This window comes from Zootermopsis nevadensis, unplaced genomic scaffold (genome assembly GCF_977971745.1).
Source record: "Zootermopsis nevadensis isolate Lab colony 2312 unplaced genomic scaffold, Znev_1.0 Znev_ptg000027l, whole genome shotgun sequence".
In the NCBI taxonomy this organism is placed as follows: domain Eukaryota; kingdom Metazoa; phylum Arthropoda; class Insecta; order Blattodea; family Termopsidae; genus Zootermopsis; species Zootermopsis nevadensis.
This window is the reverse complement of record NW_028259159.1, coordinates 6,067,715-6,092,281: the sequence shown is the minus strand read 5'-3', so window position 1 is coordinate 6,092,281 and position 24,567 is coordinate 6,067,715. Positions and strand designations below refer to the sequence as shown.

The 24,567-nt window shown below is 42.6% G+C and overlaps 2 protein-coding genes across 2 annotated transcripts in view; both read left to right on the top strand.

The window, feature by feature from the left end:
• The window catches only part of LOC110839856 (tRNA wybutosine-synthesizing protein 4), a 124,088-nt gene extending 108,267 nt beyond the window's left edge, over positions 1-15,821 (top strand). Inside the window, exon 10 of the mRNA XM_087356432.1 lies at positions 15,726-15,821. The gene's annotated coding sequence lies outside the window, so the exon portion shown is untranslated. The remainder of the gene's footprint in view (positions 1-15,725) is intronic.
• Positions 8,400-20,635, top strand: hry (bHLH transcriptional repressor hairy). Its single transcript, XM_022084400.2, has 3 exons — positions 8,400-8,712; positions 15,726-15,821; positions 16,712-20,635. Exons 1-3 carry the CDS (start codon positions 8,557-8,559, stop codon positions 17,693-17,695), a joined length of 1,236 nt encoding a protein of 411 aa, XP_021940092.1. The 5' UTR covers positions 8,400-8,556; the 3' UTR covers positions 17,696-20,635.
• The last annotated feature ends 3,932 nt before the right edge of the window (positions 20,636-24,567 follow it).

The following is a 24,567-nucleotide window of genomic DNA, read 5'->3' as shown; positions in this document are numbered from 1 at the left end:
CAATAAATAAATAAATAAATAAATGAATTTGTAGTAACCAGTTTCAAGTTGACAATTTTATGGGCCTGGTTACAAGTGGTCTCGGGCCGAATGTGGCCCGCGTGTCGCCTTGTGGACCACGCTGCTAAAAAAAAATCCCCTTTGGCTTGTCTGACTGAAGTACAAGTTGAAAATTACGTAAGTCCGTAATCTCAAAAGCGTCGATTGCAGATAACAAAGCGCTCAGGCCAGAGATAAGTAAGGAACGCGTCGTGTGAAGATCATGGCACAGAGAATGCAAAAAGTGCAAATCAAAGATAAGAGGTTCTTAGAAATACTTGCACAGTAGCAAGGAACGCGTTCACCGTCCGAAGCTCGTCTAAATAATATTTAGGGGCAAGTCCGTATGGTTTTCTTTGCGGTACGGACTGAATCTTTACCTGTTACGCAAGCTTCGGGCTTCGGAGACGTGTTGGTGCGTACGAAGTAACCCCGGATCGTGGGGAGTAATGTTAATATTGGCTGAGGATTGCGTCAGATTTATCGATATGACCTAAGACGGAATCAGTAATTAATCATTAACTGTCGACTGTCCTGTTATGACAGGACATGATCCGTTACATTAGTGCATCTCTCGTTCCCTCTTTGATTTTCTCTTTACATGCACATCATCTGCTGTTTCCTTTTCAATTCTTTCTACATTTATTTGTTTTATTATTCTTATTTCGTTATCTCTCGGCGTTTTGTCAGTCCCTCACATAGAGCCAGCAAGTTGCAGGTACTCCATTCGGCCAGATTATGAATAAACATTGTGACGCTGTATGAATTCACGTCTACAAGAGGAAAGAACATTATAAAAAGTAATGTGTAAAGTAAAGTAAAGTTTGTCCCACTATACGCCATGTAGGCGTTTGGGGGGAGTGGAGGTATAGCTCCTCTCTTCCTTGACCCCGGCACTAGATGGGGGTGAGTGGTCAGCATCACGCACCGGCCGGCTTTACCCCCGGGAAAGGACCCCGGTACCCATTGTAGAGGAGGCTGGGTGGGCCCCAGAGCCGGTCTGGACGCAGAGGCTAGAGGAAAAATCCTCTGCCCCCGTCGGGGATCGAACCCCGGTCGTCCAGCCCGTAGCTAGTCACTATACTGACTGAGCTATCCCGGCTCTAAAAAGTAATGTGTGGAGAGGGGAAAGTGAGAATGAGGCAATTGGCAATCGAAAAATGAAAATCGTAGCCAATCCTTCCTGGAACTCTAAATCGTTCCGCAAAGAATATGACGCGGTAGTCGGGGAACACAACTCAAGAAATCACGAAGAAGGAAAAATATTAAAAGCATGTTACAAGCGAGTATTGACAGGGTCACTCAATTGCCGAAAAGTGGGGTCGTCCTTCTCTTAAGCAGGTATAAGGAAAGAACCCCCTGCCCCATAACCACCCCATTGATTGGGATCCACTCAATGTTTCCCTGCTGTTATGAATTATGGCGGCAGTTTTAGGGTGTTCGACCAGTCCCAGGGTCGTTGTCCCTTCGTAGAATTCCAAGTTGCAGAAACAACAAGGTCGCTGACCCTACGGGGCCTCACGATCGCTAAAGAAGTGAGTTTTTCAGATTCTGATAGCGGTTTTTTGGGATACTGGGCTGTGCAGTCTTGAGAAAGTTGACCGACGTTTCAGAGTCTCGAAACTACGAGACTACACGGCGCAGTATTCCAGAAGGCTGTCATGTAGATGCTAACGAAATAGTCCATTTTTCGAGTCACAGGTTATTTAAGAATCTGTGTACAGCAGAGTGATTCTTGATGTGCCGTGTCGTCCAGGTTTTCGAACTAAGGTTTTGTATGCCAGCACATTTAATGTCAAATTATGTGCCAGTACGGGTTTTACAGATAAGAATATGGAAGTCTGCGGTCATGATCTGTTACGAGGTACTGTCTCGGTTTAGAGACGCTGAGGAAAAACCTCTCTAGATATCCGGTAACCTGACCGAATTTTGAACGTGGTATCTGTTGGTAGGAAGCAAAGATCATTTTCCCTACAAGGAGTGTTCAGTTTTGTAATGGAAGAACGTCTGATCGCTAGGAAATATTAATATTTTTAACTTTTAATTTGTCAAATTTCCTCATGGGCCACATTTGGGGAGAGTCAGATTGCTCTAAACGAATTCTTACTATTTTTTCATCCTCAAAATAAAAAAGGAGATACAACTTCAGATTCGGTAACAATGTCATAGGGTCCTCCTTTTCTAATGTGCCCTCAGGGATTAGTTTAAAACCATAAATTTTTTACTACACTGAAAAGGGGGCCTGGATTTTTCATTAATCACTAAGAGGGGATGATGTATAGTTTTAAGGGTTGTTAACCTCTAACTGTATCCACTTCTTCTCAGTAGGGGTCGCGGGGTCTTGGGAAGGCCTCAGAGCTGTCAGACGACCAATGAAACGTGAGCTGATAGAAGTTCTGGCCACCAAAATTGTGGCGCTTTGAGCAGCGTGTAGTGAGTCCACCTCTAATGTGTTCTGATAATATTCTAGATTAAATCACTGTGCCACTGAGAGGTAATCTTAAAGCTGTACCCATTAGAACACGTGAAAGTATGTCGTCTGTTGTTCGTTCAGTGGTTGTGGAACGAATGTTTTTAGGATGGATCGTCACTCACCGCGAAATCTTGCGCATGCGCGTATATCGAATTCCTAGCAGGGCTTTTCTCCTGGTCTGTGGACTGTACCTGATGATGAAGGAAGCAAGGACCTCTGAAACGTCGGTAAATTTCTACCATACTACACGGAACTATAACCCAGAAGACTATCTTCGAACGTGGGGCTTGCTTGCTTGTGTACGCTATTAAGGATTTTATCTTTTATTTATCTCTGTTTTTTTGCAAATATTGGCACTGAATGACAACGCACGTGGTAGCTGGGTCTAGTTGTCGCGTAGGAAATCAACCAATGGTGCACGGCACGTGTTGGAGGCAGCTTGAACACGAATTCCATCGCGCAACCCGCGCAATGGAATTCGCTAAACGAACGTCGCGGAACTCGTCCAGGTCGTCGTCTGAGGCACCGCGACATTTTGAGAGGCGACTTCACCGCATTCTGGCGCACAGACGAGGAAGCTACGATGTCGCGTGAAGAATTTGGGTGCAAATGCGGGTGACATAAGAATCTAATGAATTAATACGAGAATCAATAACATCGACAAAGGAATGACCTCACCCATCTCTTCTTCTCCGTCGGATTGCAGTAAGTAGTGAGCAGCCAGCCAGTCGGTCGGCGATTCTATTTTGTTTTGTAATTCCTGTAAGAGCGTCACGATGTGCTTGCACGACCCACAGATGTGTGTATGTAGGCAATGAATGCATGTTCCAACAGGTGATCCCGGCTCAGAATCCATGTTACACGGTGCTCAGCATGAAGGTTAAACCACGCTTTGATCTACAGACCCGTGGAACTTAAGATAAAAATAAATCCTACTTCGTTTCTCACAACTGTCCAGCCTCAAGTTGAAGTTCATGTGGCAGGTGTCCCTCGGGACTTCACGGATTCAAAACCGAACAATTTCGCAAACTCTTCACCGTTCAGCTTCAGGCCTTATATTGTGTATTGGCAAAATATTTGTGAATTATTTGGATATTCCGGCCGGAGCTTCCGCTCATGGTAGGGTCACCCAAGCCGGACAGGTCTAAGGCGATGCGCTAGAATAAGAGTGATACCCTGGTCCTCCAGGTTGGGGGTTGGGCGTAAGGTTAACAACCTTTCACCTTTAAAAAAATTATTGTTAAGAAAAAATTAACTAAGCCTCGGACGATGGCATTTGTTGGCCCAGGACAGGGTCTGGTGGAGGGCTTTGGTTAATTCGGTGATGAACCTTCGGTTTCCCTAAGCCATCTGGTTGGTTGGGTCCACTATTTGGGAAGCCTGAGGGGAAGAGACCTCTGGGGAGACCTAGACGTAGATGGGAGGATAATCTCAGGCGGGATCTATGGGAGATAGGAGTAGAAGGAGACTGGATTTTGTTGGCCCAGGACAGGGTCTGGTGGAGGACTTTGGTTAATTCGGTGATGAACCTTCGGGTTCGGTAAGCCATCTGGTTGGTTGGGTCCACTATTTGGGAAGCCTGAGGGGGAAACGACCGCTGGGGAGACCTAGACGTAGATGGGAGGATAATCTCAGGCGGGATCTATGGGAGATGAGTTGAAGGAGACTGGATTTTGTTGGCCCAGGACAGGGTCCGGTGGAGGGCTTTGGTTAATTCGGTGATGAACCTTCGGGTTCGGTAAGCCATCTGGTTGGTTGGGTCCACTATTTGGGAAGCCTGAGGGGGAAACGACCGCTGGGGAGACCTAGACGTAGATGGGAGGATAATCTCAGGCGGGATCTATGGGAGATGAGTTGAAGGAGACTGGATTTTGTTGGCCCAGGACAGGGTCCGGTGGAGGGCTTTGGTTAATTCGGTGATGAACCTTCGGGTTCGGTAAGCCATCTGGTTGGTTGGGTCCACTATTTGGGAAGCCTGAGGGGGAAACGACCGCTGGGGAGACCTAGACGTAGATGGGAGGATAATCTCAGGCGGGATCTATGGGAGATGAGTTGAAGGAGACTGGATTTTGTTGGCCCAGGACAGGGTCTGGTGGAGGGCTTTGGTTAATTCGGTGATGAACCTTCGGGTTCGGTAAGCCATCTGGTTGGTTGGGTCCACTATTTGGGAAGCCTGAGGGGAAGAGACCGCTGGGGAGACCTAGACGTAGATGGGAGGATAATCTCAGGCGGGATCTATGGGAGATAGGAGTAGAAGGAGACTGGATTTTGTTGGCCCAGGACAGGGTCTGGTGGAGGACTTTGGTTAATTCGGTGATGAACCTTCGGGTTCGGTAAGCCATCTGGTTGGTTGGGTCCACTATTTGGGAAGCCTGAGGGGGAAACGACCGCTGGGGAGACCTAGACGTAGATGGGAGGATAATCTCAGGCGGGATCTATGGGAGATGAGTTGAAGGAGACTGGATTTTGTTGGCCCAGGACAGGGTCTGGTGGAGGGCTTTGGTTAATTCGGTGATGAACCTTCGGGTTCGGTAAGCCATCTGGTTGGTTGGGTCCACTATTTGGGAAGCCTGAGGGGAAGAGACCGCTGAGGAGACCTAGACGTAGATGGGAGGATAATCTCAGGCGCGATCTATGGGAGATGAGTTGAAGGAGACTGGATTTTGTTGGCCCAGGACAGGGTCTGGTGGAGGGCTTTGGTTAATTCGGTGATGAACCTTCGGGTTCGGTAAGCCATCTAGTTAGTTAGTTAGTTGGCTCTTCTGCACACAACTCACCCGGATAACACAGAACAGACGTGAATTTGTGTGAAACTGGGTTTTCTTTTTGGTAACTTCCTCATTTGTTTTGAGAGGGCTGGATAAACCTACGACTTTGTTCTGTTTTGTCGTAATTTCAAAATTTTGAAACCTGTGAGAGGAATTGAAGGACTTTTGTTTTTGTGCGAATTCCTTTTTTTAAAAAAAGAAAAAAAGCTTGCTGAGACATCGGCGACTTGGAACCTCCCACCCTGAGGACCACTTTCTGTGCAAGGACCTCTGTCCTCCACAGAGCGAAGGAGGAGTTTTCCCACACTCGGACTGTTGCGACAAGGACGCCTCCACGCGGCGGGAGAGTGAACGAGCTGGCACGTGCACGATCAGGCTTGTCACGAGTTAACTCGCTCTCTCTCTCCCTTCGACTCTATCCTTGTCTCTGTTCTCCTCTTTCCTTCGCCGCGGGCCAAAAGAAGTTGATGGAACGTGGCGGCAGAGAACAGAGATTCCAGTAGTTAGACGGGCGGGGGGATAGCGGGGAAGGACGACGTCTTTGGAATATGAGCGAGGAACCGCGGAAGAAGTGGAGTGGACATCACACGGACTCCTGGAACAAGAACTGGGACAATGAGGTTCGTGACTTGCATTATTCACATCAAGGATTGGATGGACGGGACACGTAGCACGCATGGAGGAGATAGGGAGAAAAGCGAAAGAAAATGCATAATAGGCAACGGCGTTTTTTACAAATGCCATTGTTTCTGGGGATATTTCTCTTAACGTTTAACGCAAAAAAGATTTTATTGCAACATCCGAAGTCTTTTTGATCGCCGGGTTACATAAAGACACGGAATTAGTAACATGATCGCTTGAAACATGAGGCCTGATGCATTTTGAGTGATTATAAATATTTACGACGAATTACGGATTCTGACTCAAATGCTAGATCACCATTCATCGTAATCATCAACGCCTACGGATTTCGATCTTACCGCTGAAATTATGAACCAGTTTCGACATTTGGCACGACTTATTGTGTGTGTAGGATCAGCACTGTATTTTATTACGTTTGAATCCCACTCAAGCCATGGATGTTTTTCTGTGTTGTTCTGTCCTGCGACGGTCCGATCCCTCATCCAAGGAGTCCTACCGAATGTCTATAGATCAAGCCAACGAAAAAGTTGGGACCCTCAGATGCTCAAGGCACTTGAAGAACGGGTCGTTCGCAGTACCCAAAACGAAAAACCGCTTGAGAAAATGAACTATTAATATAAAACTTACGTCATTTAACCTGCACGAGGACTAGATAATTTTTTAAAGTTTTCTGAGGGTCAGAATTTTAACTGATTTGTCTAACTTATCCTGAGATTTTGTGGATGTAATTTTGCGAATCCTGTCCTTTTGTATTTTGTCTATGTATTACTTCAAGTGTAGTTGCTATTTATTTAGTCGTTAACCTTGTTTGTTACTTTTAAATTCGGAAGAACCTGCTACCTCTGTCTTCAGGGATCACCTATGAATCTACACACTGTCATCACAATATAGACAGTGTTTGCGACTTTCATCATGTTTATAGTTCATCGTTGTGTAATCTGACCGCAAGGATTCTCCGTGTACCGATTTAAAAACATCTCAAGTGTTCAATTCTGTTATTGCCTTGACATTCGTTCTGGTAACCGATGTAGAAATGTGAAGTCACAAAATTATTCCGTGGTCTGGCCACTCCACAACCTCCATGGCTGTGTAGCCGAAGATTGCCTCGCTCCTTGTTGAAACGTCCGTACAAACGGGTGTACCAGAGTGAGCGAGCGAGAGAAGTAGCCAATAGGAAGCAAGGTGGCGCATGCCGTGACAGAACGTGTCCTGATTGGCTAAAAAAGAATTCTTCAAGAGTGGAGGACCCCTTTTGGCATGGGAATGTTCTTCGTTCACATTTTCTCACGATTCGAGCCGACGTTGGGTCTCTGCTCCAGGAATTTAGGGAACTTAAAAATTGAGACCGCTCCCCTGTCTGAAAATAAGTCCAAAAAAAAGAGGGGGTCACTGCTTTGTGGTTTCTTTTCTGTGTATTCTGTGCCATATGTGAGGTTCCTGGCTGGAATTTTGACTCAGGCTGTACCAATGACTGGCGTGCTTTCGTTAAAGACATATATTTAAATGGACGCCAAAATTACCAATAATAATAATAAGAATTCATGGAGGGAAAACTATTTTCTTCAAACGTTGAAGAGTACAACAAATTTAAATAACCGTTGACAATAAATATGCAAAATTAATTGAAACAAATAATACCATAAATCTTAAAACCTTGTATTGGAATTATAAAATATTCATACAAACAAAACTGTTTACACTAACGCAACTAAAAATCTTTTGATTTATATTATATTATTTAACTTGTTATTTTTTTTGCCACTGATGATGACCTCTCGAGGTCGAAACGCGTTTGGCATTAGTGTCCTTTCATAGTGTAAACAGTTTTGTTTGTACGCATATTTCATAATTCCATAAATGATCTCATGTCATTAGAGCAGTTTTAATACATAACTAAATGTCATCTCCCCGTTTACATTAGCTGATGTTGTCTTTTGTTTCTGTATGTTCATAACCGTGTTAATAAAATTTACCCTAGCTCAGAATCACAGTTCAATATTCGTGTCTACTTTGGGCCGAATGCAAGAATAAAAACGTTTGGGATGAATTTACGCAGTTCAGGTCCCGCTTTTGTGTCAACGGCACTGAACGTTCGGTCTGTACCACAAGGGACTAGCGGCAGGAACGTATATAATCGGTGACATCAGTAATTTGGAGTGGCGATCAGCTGATGGTCCTTACCTCATGGAGGAAATTATTTTACGATGATTTCATACGGAAATTTTTGCGTCGAAAGGCACCCATGTCATTTGTGAATAAAAGTTAAAGGAAATAGAAGTTAACACAGTTATTTTTTAGTAGGAAGATCTTTGTTTGTGCTCCTGCGAGATTTGGGGTACATGTTCCAACCAGTTCTGTGTTTTCCTCAGTGCGTCATACCATGCGCATTGATCCCATCTTGCCGGAAAGGAGCGGCGCGGGGAGAGGGGAGAATCACGTGGTGGGGAGTGAGCTGGCACGTCTGGTGGGTCGCATTGCCACATTTCTCCGGCAGTGGGACCAGTCGCTTCCTGTCCGCGATCGAGGCACGTTCTGTGTTGAGTTGGGAGTTCACTTTACCGAGCTTGTGAGTGTCCAGTGCCCCCAGTGCTGTTGTGTGTTGTGAACAAGACGTGTTCTTGTTGTGTTGTGAACATGGTTACGGGTGGTGGTACAGTATCACCCGCGGGGGTGGCAGGTCCCGGCGTTATTGCTGGCAGTGTTACCGGCTGCATGTCCACGTCCACTCCGACACCCGGGGCAGACACCGCCGGCCTTCCTCCGCAGAGACGCACTAGCGAGAACAGAAGGGTGAGTTTATTTACCCGAGGTATTTCTGTGAGAATGTGGCACGGGTCATGTTTTCAACACATTCGTCGAGAACATTTTATATATATCGCGTTTATTTGCAAGTATTTCAATAATAAATGTGAAGGGGACACGTGAATTGGAACTTGTTTTCCCCTGTGCTCTATCAGCAACAATGTGTAAGATTAATTTTTCCCAGTTATGGACTAATCCATTTTCCTTCTTTCATTTCAGTGTAAATTCTGTTGAAAATCACGACCTGCGCTAACAATTGAAGTATATACAGCGTTGTATGTTTATTTCATTGGTCCAAAACACGGAAAAACAAAACACGATCTACGGCCGAAAGGCATTAGAGCGATATTTTTAGTGTTCGTGTGTGTTGGATAAGGTTAAAGGCTTTCGGAGCGTGGCCCTCAGAGATCACTGCCTCGCGCCTTGACATGGTTCTTATGCACGATAAGTCTGGTGCGGACCTTTGTTTTGAGGTCTTCCAAGCCACGGACAGCGACACACGTGACCTTTCCAGTCGGAACTTGAACTGTTAAAAATGACATGACCTTGCTTTTAAAACAACACAGCCCTAGTATGACGGGGTTCATCAATGAAGTAGGATCTCAGGTTCTCAAGGCGATGAGTTCGAACATGGCTGTCTTCCGGTTCGTAGCGCCATGTAGTCTGATAGAAGTTTACCGACGTTTCAGAGGCCCTTTATGCCTCTATCATCAGGGCGGTGATCGCCATGATGATGGCAGAAGCGACGATGTTCTTACATAAGTATTTCTTCGGGCGTGAAATTTACAATATTCGATTTTCCCAATGGGACCCGCGGTTAAGGTCCTTTTTATTTTAAAATAACAATGTACGCAGGTTTACGTGTTCACTTATAAATTAACCGATTTCCACGTGTGGCATTAGGAACCGCAAAGAACTTTGAGTCCGGGAGGGGGGGGGTGTTCTGTGGGCCGTGACAATTGTTGGCCTCACGTAGGAGGCAGTGGTTTTGCGGGGTCATTCGTGCGAAGCAGTGTTTCTCAACCGGCGATCCGCGACAAATTTTTTTACAGGTGTGTGAGAAACTTTTACTACCAAATATCTTTACTTTTTTCAATTTTTTTTTTTTGGAGAAAGTTTATTCCATTGATAAATTATAATAATTTAAAAAGAACTCACAGTGTCTAAGACTATCCTATTATTGTGCATAAAATGCTGTCTACTTACTTAATCTTAATATGCGTTAAAGCTAGAAGTGTTTTTCAGAGCGCGCTGTGTATCGGCTAAAAGGTTTGTGGCGCCGGAAAAATCAGATAAAAAATCCTACGAAGCAGGCGAATGCCCGGCTTCCGACCGGCCTCTCGATCGGCTTGCAGCGCAGGCGCAGAGACTGCCACGGGCCGAGCAGGCGGACGTGTTGTGAGTCCGTGGCACGGGCTGGCGACCTGAGGCAGACCGCGCGTCACGTACGCGCACCGAGTATCCGGCTGACTTATCGCGCGGAAAACCACCGCTGCGCTCCTTGCCCTGGTTTCAGTATCCGGGTCTCGCTGTGCTTTTTTCTTTTATGCTGATCGTCGTTTGTCGTCTTTTCCTACTATATTACTTGTTCGGAGGTTGTATTTCCAATTCACACGTTGGACTGAATAGTGACGTGTCTCTTTCCTCGTATGGACTGCATTTAAATGCAGTGTATGGGGGGGGGGGTCTTTACGGACCAAAGCAGGGTCACAAACCCTTTTGGGCGAGGGCAACTAGGAAGATTACGTATCGCACTAAGATAACATTGATGTATTACGTGAATATTCCAAAAAATTTTAATCCTTCCTAAAATGTAAGTAAGTATTAAGCATTGGTCGGAGTACCTCTGAGCTACCCTACGTAGAAGTTCTCGAGGGCACACCGTTGCCCCCCCCCCTTCACGTTTTCGAACTAAAATTTTACAATTTCTTGATATTTATTTATTCTTCAACAACACTTTAAGTTTTTAGATTACATGACGATGAATGAACAGGTTGATTTATGTGTATTGAATTGTGAAGGATGTGGAATGAAGCCGTTGTAGCCTTATTCAAGGAAAAAAAACCTTAGTATCCCTGCGTCTTCCTGGCGGGACTGAGGAAAACAGCGAAACCCTTTTGCCATTCTCCAGGCCGAGACTGGATCGCGGGGCAATTCGAATGCGAGGCAGGTACGCTAACCATCCGACCGCAGCTTTTGGCCCAGGTATCAATCAGATCACGTTTCATAGCCACATAAAACGGCCATGACCCACAAATTTACCCCCCCCCCCCCCCCCCACCTCCCCAAAGACTAGCTTTCGTATTCCAAAGTTCGCGCGGTGTAATAGTATTCGTCAACACACAGTGAACTAAAATACGTGTTCCTGGATTCATTCGGTGTTCGGGCTGCCGATGCGGAAATGGAATGGGTTCTTCCATTTCGTGGATTTCCTCTCGGTGCAGTGGAATCCTGCCGAGAGACGTTTCCGCCAGGGTCCGCGGTCGGGCGATCGGATACGAATGAAGACGTGTAAGTGGGTTATTCCATAAGGAACAAGTGCGCATTCAGGCTTGGACCCAACTGTCGCGTTGTAGCATTTAATTTTTTTTTGGGGGGGGTGCTTATTTCAAGACGTTTCGTGAAATGATCAGACAGGATTTCGATATCTGTGGTCCATCTTTGAGTCTGATTTAAATTTTTATAGAATATTATGATTATTAAAATTGTTTGAAGTGAGGTTACGTAAGAATAAGATACCGATGAAAACATTTGTACCCAAGAGGAATTAAACGACGGGACATTGATGAGAATTTCTTCATAGTTCGTACTCTTCACCAGATATCATTAGGATGATCAGATCAAGGAGGATGGGATGGGCGAGGCGTGTAGCACGTAGTCACAAGCGCATTTTGAGGTAACCCTGAAAGGAAGAGAACTCGGAAGTGTGAAGTGCAGATTGGAGGATGATATTAAATTGGATCTGTCGGTCGTGGTTTGATTTGTGGCGGCGCCACCGACATCTGGGTCCACCCAGCCTCCTATCCCATGGGAAGGAAGAGGGAGAGTTCTTTTGTGAGCGTCAATCAAACCACGACGTCCATCTAGTGTCGAGGTCGGAACGTGCGGATGATGGAAGTTTTAATTAATTAATTAAACTCTGTGTTCAAAGTTTAGTGTTTAATTAAGCACAGAGATTTTCAGGTGTGCGTGTTTTGGGATTTTGTCAAGGTGGTATCGATCAGAATTTCTTGACCGTCTGAGCAAGTTTAAAAGTTTCAATGAAGATTGGAGATATCACACGCATTTCTGCCGCGTTAGGAGGATGCTAAAAGTCGCTTTCCCACTTTTTCTGTGGGATTAAATTCCTGCGTAATGTAGTTCTCCCATGACCCAGAGCAAGTGGTGCCGTTCTCAGACAATTAGCCGGATCCGTCGACCGGAACTCCCAACACAATTGCCCCTCTCCCTCTCACATATTTCCTCATGCACTCCCTATTTTAAACAGGTAGTTTAAAGGAAAGGTATTAGACAGATTCTCATTCTTCTATCCTGGGTCTTTAACTCCATTTTCTGTACTTTATTTTGAAGCAAATCACTGTTTACAATTTGTATCTTTGTACCCGGTGACGAATTGAAATTTTGTCGAAACTTTGAGCTCTCAAGTTTGATGGAACAAACCTTAAAATTCGAAATGTGAGCGTTCATGTAAAGGGGAATTCAGTATCCGAGAGAAATTCATCATCGGCAAAGATGGTGGGACTGGATTCATCTGGCTCAGGATAATGGCCGGTGGTAATGAACATTCCGGATACATAAGGGTGGATTTCTTGACTGACTAAGCGACTGTCACGTTTTCACGAAAGCCGCCGTGGCACGGAGCCAGCAAGTAGAAAGCTGAAGTTGAATCAGGCGATGATGGATTCTGTCCTTGATTGTGCCAATGCACTGCCACGCCATCTGTTCCCCCCCTCCTGGCACGTGCCCGACCCAACAAGTGTTCAGTCCAAACAAACAAGAATGTTGCCCCACCTGGTGGTGCCTGTAAGTACGAGCCAAGCTCTGAGCTCACAGATTGAAGTCAACGAAAGTGGTTGGCACGTCTTCCCATTCGGGAAGTTCCGGGTTCGAACATCGGTCACGTACACCGGCTGTCTTACCCGTAGACTTCTTAATCGTTTCCCCTCAGTCCATCCTGGAAATTATGCATCTTAAACTAGGCCACGTCCACTTCGTTCCACGATATTTCCTAAGCTATTTAGTCGCCCTGATACCAGACTAAAATATAATCCAGTGTATTTGCGAACAAGCAGTTTAATTCGGACCTGGAATTATGGAACCTGGTTTTGAACTCGGTACCTTTGTCATTCGACTCGTTAGGACGATATTAACGTTTTCTCCCGCGACATTTATCGTTTCATACTCTATTGAACCGACTTCTTCCTGAGAAGCCAACAGTCGGTCTCCCATTCAAGATGTCCCCAACATTTTAAATTCAATTAAGAGCCTTCACTAATCCCTATCCTTAGCCTGATGAATCCAATCCATACCACCGCATCCCATTTCTCTAATATCCATTTTAATATCATCCTCCCACCTGCGTCTAGGTTTTCCTAGTGGTCTTTTTCCTTCTGGTTTATACCCACCAAAATTCTGTACGCACTCCTCTTGTCATGCAGGCTACATGCCTTGTCCATCCCCCCCCCCCCCTCCGTTGATTTTATTATTGTAATTATAAATCTGTCGAGGAGTACAACTTACGAAAAAAAAAATTCTCTCAGCGTCTTAAAACCGGTACCCTTTTGGGCTATTTTTGGGTTTGCCGGAAATCCCAGGGATAACACGAAATTTTTGCAGATGAGTTAATACCGCAGTTTAGAATTACATTTGGTCGTTCGTATTTTTTTTTTTTTTTTTTTTTTTTGCGATTATGAATGTAACGTTCGTCTTCTTACGTCATTAATTGTAGTGACCCACATTCGCAAACAGATAAGTAGTCTTATCTTTGAGACGGAATTTATTAATGAATGTTTAATTAAACACGTTCATACGTAGGAGGTCGCTTTTTATTTTGACTGACTGGGTGCATTTTTGGCATGGCCTTCGGAAAAATTTCTTTGAAGCCAGTGAGCGGTAGCTCTCGGCCTACCATCGTGTTAACACGCGGCAAGGTTAGGATTAAATACGCAACTTGAATGTCTGTCTGTCTGTTTCTGCTTCAGTTTATACTTATGGAAACTGAATTACGTTACAATTGAAAATGTATAGTTCTTATACGTGGAAAGTGTGAAGAAATTTCGACAGCGAACGGGAAATGTTCTGTTGCTTAAATAACTTTGGGATTATCGTGTCTGAAACAAGGTTGTTAAAAAATTTCCGCGTAAAAATATGAGCGTTTTGAAACGATAATGCGCTGAGACGTTCTTGAAATGTTGGACGATGCATCGGCGTCTGTCGACTTTGTCACGTGAATGGAAAAAAAAATCTCGTTCAAATATTTGTACAGCCATTGCAGATAAACTGTTTCGCAGGTTTGTGTGGCAGTAGTGGTTTTTTTTTAGACTTGTATGCATAAGGTACCTGGTTCGAATTTTAGTCATGTCACCTTCTTCACCTCAAATCGCCCATTCGACTCCTGATCCATATTTGGGACGTACCGGATTTCAAATCCCGACCCGGAAACCTGTCATCCTATTTTGAGATATCGTGGTTTTTCTCAGCCCTTCCAGACAGATCCCGGTAAAGTACGTTAAATTATGCCGTGACCAATTTCTGTTCCTTTAGACGTTCTACCATTCCAAGTCTTTAATCGATTTTTTTTAAATCGTGTGAATAGATTAACCTCAAACTCAGGTAAATGCCAAAATAGTATTCGCATGTGTCATGAACGCTTATATCCACGTTTCAATTCAACGTTTACAAATTGTACTACCATTCTACGTTGGTAACACTGACAGTCGCGGCTTCATATCAAATCTGCTAGCACTGTTGGTAATACTGTAGGTTGCTTGAGGTCAGAAACCAGTTTTGCACATTTTGAGTCTGACGTGGTGAAAATTGAACGTAGTTTAAAAGAAAAATCACTGGACAACAATTTTGTGGCCCAACGTGCCCCTCCCTTCCAGCTGTCTCAGTGCTGTTTATATGTAGAATTTATTTCAAACGCCTTCAAGTTAATGTCACCTCATTCTTTTTCTGTGTCTCGTTTTGTGCCTGAGTTATCACAGATCTGTAAAAGAACTAATCCATGTTTGTATACGAAAGTGATCTATGTACGAGGCAAATCTTAAAAAACGAAATCTTTGAGAATGTTCAGGCTTTGACCGCGATGTTCTTTTGTTAAATCTTATGTGGTACCGCCTGATTCGACTTCTAATGGTTAAGTGAAGTGTTTTCTTCGCGGTACGGTCTGGATTCGTAAATATTATGAAGACGAGCTTCGGCTTCAAAGGGTTAACCAGCTGATTTTTGTAATGGTGAGGTGTAGTGTTTTCTTCGCGGTACGGACTGAATTCATAAATAATATTCAGACGATCTTCGGCTTCGAAGGGTTAATGAGATATTTTATGGAACGTTAATTTTTTATTTTTTTGAGCTGATCCTTAATCCATTGAACCGATTAAAGTTATGTTGAGCTCCCTGTACTTCAGAGATGATATTATGCAACAAACACAAATCAGAATCGAAGGTATTCCACGTTTTTCCATGTCAGAATCACCAACACGAACACCAGATTTATACGAAGTGTCTGACATGAAACCGAGCGTTCATGTCGGCTGACACTTCGAAGACAATTCTAGCGTCTTCTGGGTTAGTGCGCCTTGTAATTTGGTAGTAATTTTATCGACGTTTCGGAGGTGCTGTCTCCGTCATCGGGACGACGAGTGGAATTTCACCGGTCGACAGAACAACCCCAGAAGACTGCAGTCTTCAGACTCGTCGACTTGAGAATCTCAGATCTCACTCCGGATCAGAATGTTCCAGAACTACTCGTGCGACTTTATTTTTCTCTCTTGTTTCAGAGTAACAAACCCATCATGGAGAAACGACGCCGTGCTCGTATCAATAATTGTCTCAACGAGCTGAAGACGCTGATACTAGACGCCATGAAGAAAGACGTAAGATGCATTGAATTTCTTTTGAGTCAAGGGGGGGACTGATTTTATTTTTGAGTCCAGAGAACCGGCCCGGGGGGGGGGGATACGATATAGTAATAAGAATCCTTATGTGGTTAACAGAATTGGATGCTAAGACATCATGAAAAACATTTCCCACTTCCAGATCACCAGGTGGCAAAGAAATCAGAATTTTGCCTTCCAGATAGTGCCCAGAACTGAAATTTAATATTTATTATTCAAGCGTGAGTCCTGTTATGCCACCCGGATCACTACTTGCATGTTACGTTCTGTTTTTGCAATACGCTGGCCATAAAACATTCCAGCCCTAGTCAAGGCTTGCTAACACGTGGTATATTACACAGCTGCTGTGTGTGTGTGTGTGTCCTGGTGCTTTATTTTTAATGGCTGATTAAACTTCCCACTAAGCACGATTTCATCCCATGACTCCATCTCTGGTTATAAAGATGTGACCTGTGGATCCCTAGTGTTCAGTAGGGAGTTTCAGAATTGAAGAATCTTGCAAGTTATGGGGTCCAACAATCGTTAGAAGTTGGGTTAATTCATTAAACTGTTTTGTTACGGGTTGGGAGACAGGAGTTTGATCCCAGGCAGAGACAAATCTTTCATCATAACGTGTGTTTAAAGCATGAGTGAGGTATAAATCAGATGTGTTACTAGTCTGTGGATGCAGACAGGGAATTTTATTTTTGAAATGCACTAAATTTTCTTTCTATCTGAGGGTAGATTTGAACGTATAAATTCCCTGATATTTTCTGTGCGTATTTTGGGCATATACAGCCACTTCGAATGTATCAAATGTGATATCTTTATGTAGAATTCTCAAGGTTTAGTACGCGTGACATTTATTGTCGTGTTTGTGTTTGTCCCAGCCGGCAAGACACTCCAAATTAGAGAAGGCAGACATCTTAGAGATGACGGTCAAGCACCTGGAAAATCTCCAGCGTCAGCAAGTAGCAATGTCAGCCGCTACAGACCCCAGTGTGCTGAACAAGTTCCGGGCGGGGTTCAGCGAGTGTGCCGGAGAGGTAGGTCGATTTCCCGGACTCGAGTCTCCTGTCCGAAGGCGACTCCTTCAGCATCTGGCTAACTGCCTCAATGGCACCAACAACACTACAAGCACCACCTCGTCTGGCACCGCCACCCCACAACCCAGTCCCCAGGACTCCGCCCCAGCGCCATCGCAACATCAGACCGCCGTGCAGGTCCACATCCTCCCACCGGCGACTTCCACCCCAACAGCCGACGGCCACCAGGCACCGACTCCCATTTCCTCATCTTCAAATGGAATTTTCTTCACGACTGGTGCTAATGGTGCCGGACTTCAGTTGGTCCCAACTCGTCTTCCTAATGGCGATATTGCTCTTGTGTTGCCATCTTCTGGTTCAAGTACAGCGCAGATTTTTCGACAAACCGCTACAATCACCACTGGTTCACCATCTTCATCGCCAGCTCCCTCGTCATCATCGTCTTCCCCTCTTCCTATGCTTATCCCAATTCCTACCCGCACGTCCTCAACTGCATCTGCGTCGTCTTCGTCTTCATCCACGTCTTCGTGTGTTTCTACTTCTCCGATAGCATTTGATAGGCTGGCGGTGAGCAGTCCTCCGCAGATGAGCGCTGTTGTGGTGACTCCCCCAGTGTGCAGAGACATGGCAACATCCCCCACAGCTTACCACTTGCCCGTCAGTCCCTCAGGGGGTCGTCATCATAATAATGGTGGTTACGATGTGGCTGAACAGAAGCCACGTCTCAGGCCATACAGTCCGCTGCAGAAGCCACTGGCGTTGGTTGTAAAGAAGGAGAGTGTACCGGAAGTACCCAGTGTGGAGGAGAAGCCGTGGCGACCCTGGTGATGTACGCGGGTCTCAGGAGTTCTTCCTGCACCCGCAGTGGGTTGCGTGAGGTGGAAAGGACATTGATAATAGTGAGAGTAACTTTCTTGTTCCTTGAGACCTGATGACTTGGTCAGGATTTGACCTCAAATGTGAAATCTCTGTTATTCGGTTCAGCTGATATTGAAAAGTTTCGTTGTATTTTTGTATCGTCTGGTAATGGAGTACGTTTTTTCAGTCGCGTGTACTTCAAGAACAGTTGAATGCCCGCCATTTTTAAATCTTATTCGTGACAGTTTGATTATTTTTTTTTACAATTCGTTTGTTTTTGTCTTGCAGAATTATCATAATAGAGCTTACGTACTGAAATTGCTTTCGTAACAAATGTTTGGAAAAAAATTTTTTCGTAAAATTACTAATGCTGTTTTTTGTTGTTGTTGAATATAATACACTCTCTGCTTTTGGAAATGTTACAGGAGAAACCATTTTTTCCTCGGTCAGTTTCAAAGATTAAATTCACAGTTTATAAACTCAATATTCTAAAAATGTGTTTAAATTTCCCCGATCGAAATTGCATTTTTTAAATTCCTGTTGCAAATTAAATTAGTTTTAATAAAGAACGACGTTTTCAGTGGTAATAAAATATGCAGCAGGTTTTAATTCGCCTCCTTCTGACCCTCACGGTGCAGCTCTGTCTCGTATTTCTTGCCGTCTTCCGAAAAAGGGGCACACACAGCATGGCTGAAAATGGGCGGTGCCCAAACAAATAAGGTTGTCTAGTTGTATTTGCATGTGATGCTGTGTTTACCCCGACACGTAATCGGAAGTATCTTTGCTTAAGGATGATCGCGGTGTCACACAAAGAATCGCTGAGTCGTCGTCGTGACGCACTAAGCAGATCACGTGACCTGAGCCGAGCCTCCAAATCTCTATAAAAAAAATTATGAGAATAATTTTGGCTTGTGACTGCCGATAATCAACGTTCTTTATTCCCTGCGAATAATTAATGGTTGAGGACCTCCCAAAAGTCCAAACCTCGCCTTCTCCAGGCTAATGTCTGTCTCTAACACATCTGGAAGCAATTCTGAAAAATAAAACATTGAAAAGAGCTTTCCTGCCCCCTCCCCCTTAAATGGTTTGTGACTTCCTCTTTCAGGAGACCACTTCTAAAGGACCCCCTCCCCATTTCCAGCAAAAAAAGAGATAAATTTGGAGTTTTCTCCCCCAGCATCTCAGAATCACAGTTGCTTCAAACTTGACTGACGAGGCTTGGTCGATCGATTATGATATAATACACAGTCTTTTATTCAGAGAATTAGAACTGTGCATGGTTACTGTCTTGTGGGAGGTTGCGTTGCGGTATCGCCCTGATGATGGAGGCGGGAAGCACCTCCGAAACGTTGGGTAAATTTCTATCAAGACTACACGGCGCAACATACCGCGAGAACCTGAAACCTCACCAAGTCGAGTATTGTTTTGTCTATAAATTTGGATTATACCCAATATTTTTTCCTGCATTCTCAGACAGACATCAAAGAATTAGAAGTCTGTAAATATGCAACTGTTCTTGATTTGTCATTGTTGAGGCGTCGCAGAAAAAAATGTTGGTCCCTTTAAATTGAATAAATTACAGAAACACTCGACAATCCATGTGACTTTGTGTCGAGTTTAAAGGGAATTTTTCTTCTTCAAGTAAAAGTGGTTGGTTGCATTGTTGTTGATGCCCAGTCACTGCGCGTAATTATCCTTAGCATTCCATTCTCAGAACCTTCAAAGCGTTGATGGAGTCCTTTGTTACCATAGTAACATTGTCATTATTGTGGTCATTAAGCCCTGAATTGCCTCCAGGTTGGACTCTTTTTGATCAATTGCAGTCTCCCAGTTGATCAGTGGTTCATTGTACGTCATTTCTCTTCGAAGTTGGCGTGTTTTGTTGTACCAAAAATAAATTGTATGCAGAGGAATACAAAACCCTTCACACGTAAAAAGAAGTTTTAAGAATGTATTCTAACTTCAAGAAAGGCTTTTATTTAATTTTTTCGAGATGTAGTCGTGTGCAAGACTTCAATTTTCATCGGATTTAAAGATTTAATAAAGTAGACGAGTCTTAATTATTGAACTGAACAACAATGGTAAGAATTTAAAAAAATACAAAAAAAAATCGTAAAAATTCCTTCACGATCTGTAAATGACAACAATTACCACAAATTCTACTTTGTTTGTCGATGGACATTACAGAACTTACATTCATGAATTTTCGAAAATGATATATTTATTACGTTACTAGATATAAAATAAAATTGGTAATGAACATTTTATAATGTTTGTTTAATACTGCGACTAAAATGGCGGTAGACAGACCCAACATTCACCTGTTCAGAAAAAGTAGAGGCTACTAGTGACCTGTGTCGTCAGGTCAGGAATTGAACCGAGTAACACTTAAACATCTGTTTGAATCTGTATTGGGTAACAACTCGCAGAGAAATTTCTGTTCCAATAATTTGTCTCGCTGTACCCATAAGTTCAGTCATTCCATTGACTCTACTGATATGTAAGATTCAATACAGGGTGATCTTTTTCTGTTTGTTTTTCGTGTGAATAAATAAAATAATAATAATACGAGACAATATAAATTGTAAATATATATTCCTTAAGTACTAAGCAATATTTTGTAATTTTCGGGAAGAAATCTGACTGATTTATTATTATATAATATTTCTTCCGAGTTAATTTTGTTGTTGTGAATATTAATTTCATGCACTTAAATTATAAGAATGATACTTTAAAATTCTTGATTAGATCGTTTACACATTTGTAAATAGTGTTAGCGTAATTGAAGGTCTACCAATCTTTGTGTGCCTTATGCAACAAAATCACGTTTGTCTTCCGATAATGTTTTTGAGGCATTCACACTTGTTATGACTGTAAGAAAATAAAACGAAGATATTTATGAGTTACAAAGTTTTTTATTTCTGCCCCCAAGTGTTTCCCTGTCGCTTTTATGACCAACAGAAAGATAAACCAAGCAAAACTGCACAGTATAAGAGGCGGAGTGTTAACCATCTTAGCATGGCTAACACTGACTAACAAGAGTGTTTTGTCTTATATTTCTGGTTCTGTTGTGCTCCGTGCATCGCCTCTGAATCATTTAATATCTCACACGACGTTCATAACGTTGTCAGTTGGCACAGCGTTATGAAATGAACTTGTTTTTATCAGCCCTGTACGTGGTACTTCGGTTTCTATACGGACGGGACTGTACGCAGTTGTTCTGCGCATCATTTTATGTATCACTACCCCAGAGCGTCTGTGGTAATAAGGTCGTTTTTATTCGCGAATTGCCGTTCAAAAAAGTCTTTATTGACAGCGTGTGCCTGCGCACGGCGTCATGTAGTTCTTTCGCTTGGAAGTTCAGTGACACAGGTGTGAGTTGTGAGCAAGGAAGTTGTGTAGTGTCGTAATAAATTGATCGTTACAGTGCAATGGAGTCGATAAGCAAGAACGGGTAATTCCTGGTTGAAGACGTCACAGGTAACGTGCATTATTCAAAATATGCTTAATATAATTAACAGACCAACGTGACGTTTAGATACACGTTCAATATTAACCTGTTACGCCATGTTGACTTTTCTCCCGGTACTATTATACAAGGCTATTACATTACTTTTAAGAACCGAGACTATCACCAGTATGGTGGTATGATCCTTGTGTAATTTGAATACTGCCAGTTCGAATCTCTGCTCAGACAGGTTCCGACGTTTCGGATGTGTGGTTTATTTCCACATGGAATGGTGCTTAGGTTAGGAGACAACGTAACGTTTAGTAGAATTTAAGTTTCTCATGGCGGCGAGCATGAAGATGGCCCGTCTTCAACGTAATCATTAATCTGATGGAATGGTTTAAAATAGGCCACAACCACTTTGCTTTTGGTCCTTCCCAATTCAGGATTAAAAATCTCACTGACATTCGATGCTGTTTCTAGACTTGTTGTTTTCGATATATAAACTCATGCATATAAACAAACCTGTTTGCATATTATATAACACTTTGTGCGAAACGCGTTTCGACCTCAAGAAGTCGTCATCAGTGACAAAAACATTATAATTCATCAGTCCGTCTATTAAAATCGTGAAACGATGGTTTGTTATTTTCCGTCCAATTGTTGCAGTGTTTGGTCTTGGCTGTGTTGAACGTTATATACTTTATGCATTTCTAAACATGGTACCGTTTAAATCACGTGACCTAACAGGAAATGACCTTCGTATTTAGAGAAAAAATAACTTGTAAGAAACCTGTCGACCGAAATGAGCAAAAAAAATATTTTTTTTTTTCCAGTGACAAATAATACTTTACGGGAGACACTGGGTGTGTCGAAAATATATTAACGTAAGGCGAATATTTTAATGTTAGGTTTCGCGGAATAAATTTTGATGCGTGAGGCTGTACTTAAGAATAAGTTAAACTATTCCATGTCGGTTTTTGGCCTGGGATTGAGGCTTGTAATCCCTGGTACAGTAACTTCCAACAAAAAAATCTCTATTTGTTCGCTACTACAAAATATGTGATCTTCATCTTGTCTTGATGCTTGTGGGGAATAAGAACTACTAAATTATGCCTACTGTTGCAAACAGGTTCTACTTTCATGAGATTTCATGATATTTTTGCTTGAATAATTTTTTAATCTCAGGTTTAATTTCTGTCGTAAGATTCGACTTCGTCCTTCCACAGCGTTCGTCAGGAATACGCGTCCTACGTCGTGATATGACTTGCCTCGTCGAGATAACTAGTTTTCAACGTACAGGGTGACACAGTTTTACAAAAAAAAAAATGTCTGCTGTCTTCACAAAACACCTCGACGGGCCGAGGGTTGGGAAATCCTGGTTCAGAGTTTAACGAAGTGAGAAATCTTCAGTGCGTGAACACGATCTGACTACATGACGTAAACTCCCGATTTCTTCTGAATACAATTCTGGTCGCCGTGAAACCAGAGCCTTCTGCCAGTAATCAAATTACACACTTAGAAATTAATGGCTTGGAATTTCGTACGGTAATTAGATGATTACACAGTCCACTGGGCGCTGTACCCAACTCTTGAAACTACCGGTGAGTATCAAGTCTTCACCAAGCCAAATTCCATTCCATCATTAAATTAACGTTCTTCATAATTTTTGTCATAACCTTATCTCCCTTTGTCCCTTACTTTTTCGTCTATCATCACCGACGTCTTTTTGTGTTTTGTTATTGAACTGAAATTTCATTATTTTTTATAACGGGTTGCCTTGTCGATTTTATTAATACTAATAACAATAGGATTACAGAAAAAATAACTCAGGAAGACAAAGAAATATAATTTAATTAATTAATTCTTGTCCGTCTAATCACAATTTAAAATTAAGATAATTAAAATATCATGTGATGTTCCTTATCGAAACATTCGATTTACATTTAGAACATTTTTTTTTACGATTAAGTTTTAAGTTTATATAATTTTAATTTTTATACACCTGAAGATGGTTCATTTAAGAACCGAAACATGTCGTAAGAAAAAAGATGTAAAAAAACGTTAAAATTATCAAAGAAATATAAATTTACATGTTTATATTCGTAGACCTACATTTCTAGTGCTCGCTTTGCTGTGTTGAATATACTGAAATGATTAAATAAACTATTTTTGAAACTTTCGGGTGTCGTGAACTCTTACGTGCTGAAACCTCAAATACGTAGGATTACCCCATTTTGTTAAAAGAATAAGTAAACGTACTTTAAATGAATTCTTAAATTCCGTTGATAAGATTTGAATCTTCAACTTGGAAAGTTTCTTCAAGACAATACAAAAGAATACGTAACGTCATTCAGATATGCAGTGTGTGTGTGGACCGGGGTTCCCTATTTGGCTGACATGGTAGGTTATCTGGTCGTTAATGGCTACCCGTTGCTGGAATTCGCTTACAATTGAATATCGCATCAACTCCAAAACAGGAGCGCTTCTGTTGTAGAAGCGGACAAATGACGTACCAAACAATGGACTTCAAACCAAATACAAAGGAAACAAAAAAAGCATCTATACATTTCTTTGTTTTATGTTGAGACGTGACTACAGACATTTTTAAAATGGCTTGTTTTCTGGGTCTGGTAAAAATTTTGCCGACGTTTCAGAAACCCCCAGGCCCCCACGGAGAACTTAAGTTTTATCATCACGTGACAGTCCCGTCAAAGTACGCCAGACATCACGTCGTCGTATCCAAAGAGATTAATTAACTGGAACAAGATTGGTACCACTGCAGCAGAATCAAACAACAAAAAAACTGGTCCTTCGAGTCTGGAGGCAAATCGCGTTATAATTATATGATGTAACTCGAAACTGTATCTTTCGATAAGTCACTCTTATTTATTTCAAAGTTTTCTTTTTTTAACATCCTGTTGTGGTCTGCGGACTGCTGTGAAACCACAGTTTACTTACCGATACATCCTCTTGTCGTGCTCGCTGATATAAGCTACTTTTTTTGTCATGAAACCAATTGAAAAAAGTTGTCAGTGGAACGACGGTTTCGGAGAATTTGACGTAAATACGTCTATACGGAAAGGAAGTTTATATATTGGCTTTATTCTAAATATTTCCTTTATACATGCTTTAAAATTGAGTAAAGTTTGATTAAGACATTGCTTATTTAACTTGAATTAGTTACGCTTAAGATGGGTCTGTGGTAGCTGAATGTAATGTAAAGTAATGTAATGTTTTATAGGTAACAACAATGCCGAGTAAACAGATGAGGTTTCCTAGGTAACATAACAATGAAGTTACACTTTTTCGTAACATATTTTTGCCGAATTACCCTTCCTTATAGACGTATTTACGTCAAAAGAAATCTGTACGATTATTTTGTTGTCAACGA

Bases quoted from the DNA above. Each gene is read 5' to 3' on its own strand.
- hry (XM_022084400.2), top strand. From the start codon at position 8,557: ATGGTTACGGGTGGTGGTACAGTATCACCCGCGGGGGTGGCAGGTCCC. The intron at 8,713-15,725 runs GTGAGTTTATTT...CTCTTGTTTCAG, and splicing joins GCACTAGCGAGAACAGAAGG to AGTAACAAACCCATCATGGA. The intron at 15,822-16,711 runs GTAAGATGCATT...TGTTTGTCCCAG, and splicing joins TAGACGCCATGAAGAAAGAC to CCGGCAAGACACTCCAAATT.